The sequence below is a fragment of the Alosa pseudoharengus genome, unplaced genomic scaffold (genome assembly GCF_046254945.1).
Source record: "Alosa pseudoharengus isolate Yale_2024_CS ecotype anadromous, Long Island Sound unplaced genomic scaffold, YU_APseudo_1.1 YU_APseudo_1.1_scf_22, whole genome shotgun sequence".
In the NCBI taxonomy this organism is placed as follows: Eukaryota; Metazoa; Chordata; class Actinopteri; order Clupeiformes; family Clupeidae; genus Alosa; species Alosa pseudoharengus.
The window spans coordinates 1,454,276-1,456,517 of record NW_027468680.1 but is presented as its reverse complement, the minus strand read 5'-3'; the positions used below and the strand labels follow the sequence as shown (position 1 = coordinate 1,456,517).

Below are 2,242 nucleotides of genomic sequence, written 5' to 3'. Positions count from 1 at the left end.
CAAAAATTGCCATGTAATTTGTAGTCAGTAATGGATTACATTTCAAAGTAATCTGACCCAACCCTGCATACCACTAGGGGCCAAGTAGCCCAATGGACACTTTTAGCCCCGTAGCCCAATGGAGTATGAATCATGTTAGGATTAGTATGCATACCACCAGGATTAGTATGCATGTTAGGATTAGTATGCATGTTAGGATTAGTATGCATGTTAGTATGCATGTTAGGATTAGTATGCATGTTAGGATTAGTATGCATGTTAGTATGCATGTTAGGATTAGTATGCATGCCACCAGGGCCACGTCTGTGTGTGTGTGTCTGTTTGTCGACTGCTCCTGGTTGTGTGTGTGTGTGTCTGTTTGTCGACTGCTCCTGGTTGTGTGTGTGTGTGTGTCTGTTTGTCGACTGCTCCTGGTTGTGTGTGTGTGTGTTTGTCTGTTTGTCGACTGCTCCTGGTTGTGTGTGTGTGTGTGTCTGTTTGTCGACTGCTCCTGGTTGTGTGTGTGTGTGTCTGTTTGTCGACTGCTCCTGGTTGTGTGTGTGTGTGTACACATACATAACCACAGTGATGCTACTGATATTTTAAAGGTTAAACTTTAACACAGTTTCTGTTCGTATTAAGACTTTATTCAGAGCAATATAAAAACAATATTCAAATTTTACAAGACGCATTTTTACATTCTATTAAAAAGTGTGTGCATGTCGCAAGAGTGTGTGCGTGTGTGTCGGTGTGTGGCGTGCATGTCGCGGGTCATGGTGTTCTTCTGGTGCAGGTGTGCCTGCAGGAGTGTGTGTGTGTGTGTGTGTGTGTGTGTGTGTGTGTCAGTAGGTGTGTGTATCGGAGTGTGTGTGTGTGTCAGTAGGTGTGTGTGTCGGAGTGTGTGTGTGTAGCATGCATGTCCCAGGTCATGGTGTTCTTCTGGTGCAGGTGTGCCTGCAGGAGTGTGTGTGTGTGTGTGTGTGTGTGTGTGTGTGTCAGTAGGTGTGTGTGTCGGAGTGTGTGTGTGTAGCGTGCATGTCCCGGGTCATGGTGTTCTTCTGGTGCAGGCGGGCCTGCAAGAGTGTGTGTTCCACCACCCCCATCCGCACATCCATCTGCTGACTCTCCTGACGGAGCTTAGTCAAGCTCTGCCTGATCCTCACCACTGGGGCTACACACACACACACACACACACACACACACACACACACACACACACACACACACACACACGTTAGATATATCAAAGTGATCAATAATTGATCTGAAAACAGATGTAGGACATCCAGTAGCATAATATTATGGATGAATCCCAAAATGAGCCCTGAGGACTAAGGACAAAAGACTCAAAGCCCTGAGGACTAAGGACTAAAGACTCACAGACTTAACGGATCTCAGGTGCTGAGTGAGTGAGTGTGTGAGACCACATGGGCTCAGATGGGTATAAATGGGATTGGGACAGCAGCACTTCATGGGGTCACATATACCTTGGCGACGTTTAATAACTAAGACGTGTGTCGTGCTGTTGTTTACCTTTGTAATTTCTGGATTTCCCTATGGTGAAATCTGCACTGATGCAGACCCACAGAAAGGGCTCGGTAAGTGTGTACTCAAACCTTCACGCCCTTTGAAATGCGACATTGGGACATTGGGACAGCCCGAAGGCCTTATGAATTTCACTAGAACGCGCACCAAAGTACATGAGTCGGTGAGTCCGGACTTTGGGATTAGGCCAATGAATATGCTGTACGGCTAGCATGGATATTAGCATAACATAATGAATATGCTGTAGGGCTAGCATAGATATTAGCATAACATAATGAATATGCTGTAGGAGAGGGCTATTCAATTAGTTTGTAATGGGGGCCAGTTCATGAAAGGCATCACAACTGAGGGGCCGCAGAAATGCGGCTTGAAATATGAATCACATTAACAGCTGTATATACAATGAAGTACAACAGCAGCAATATGGGTGTTCAAATGTTGTATTTTGCACATGCATAACAACATCATTAGCCGGTTGTTGGTGGCAATATGGAATGAAATCTGTGATAAGATAGCCGTAATGGAATCTGTGCTTTGCGCAGTAACTGCTAGGTCCAAGATTTCCAGTGAGTACAAACAGGATTCAAACACTGTTCAGGTGAATTAAATGTGTAATCAGTCGCATATGTAGCTCTTCTGACTTACTTGTTACATTTGACGTTCCCACCATTTAAATGAGATGACCGTGACCCCTAGATTTTTTTTTTAGCAGTAGGGG

The 2,242-nt window shown here is 45.0% G+C and overlaps 1 protein-coding gene across 1 annotated transcript in view; it reads right to left on the bottom strand.

Moving 5' to 3' along the window:
- Nucleotides 1-604: 604 nt before the first annotated feature.
- The window catches only part of LOC143139233 (intraflagellar transport protein 57 homolog), an 8,588-nt gene continuing 6,950 nt past the window's right edge, over nt 605-2,242 (bottom strand). Inside the window, exon 7 of the mRNA XM_076299837.1 lies at nt 605-1,150. Within this exon, the coding sequence (XP_076155952.1) occupies nt 975-1,150 (176 nt within the window). The 3' untranslated portion in view covers nt 605-974. The remainder of the gene's footprint in view (nt 1,151-2,242) is intronic.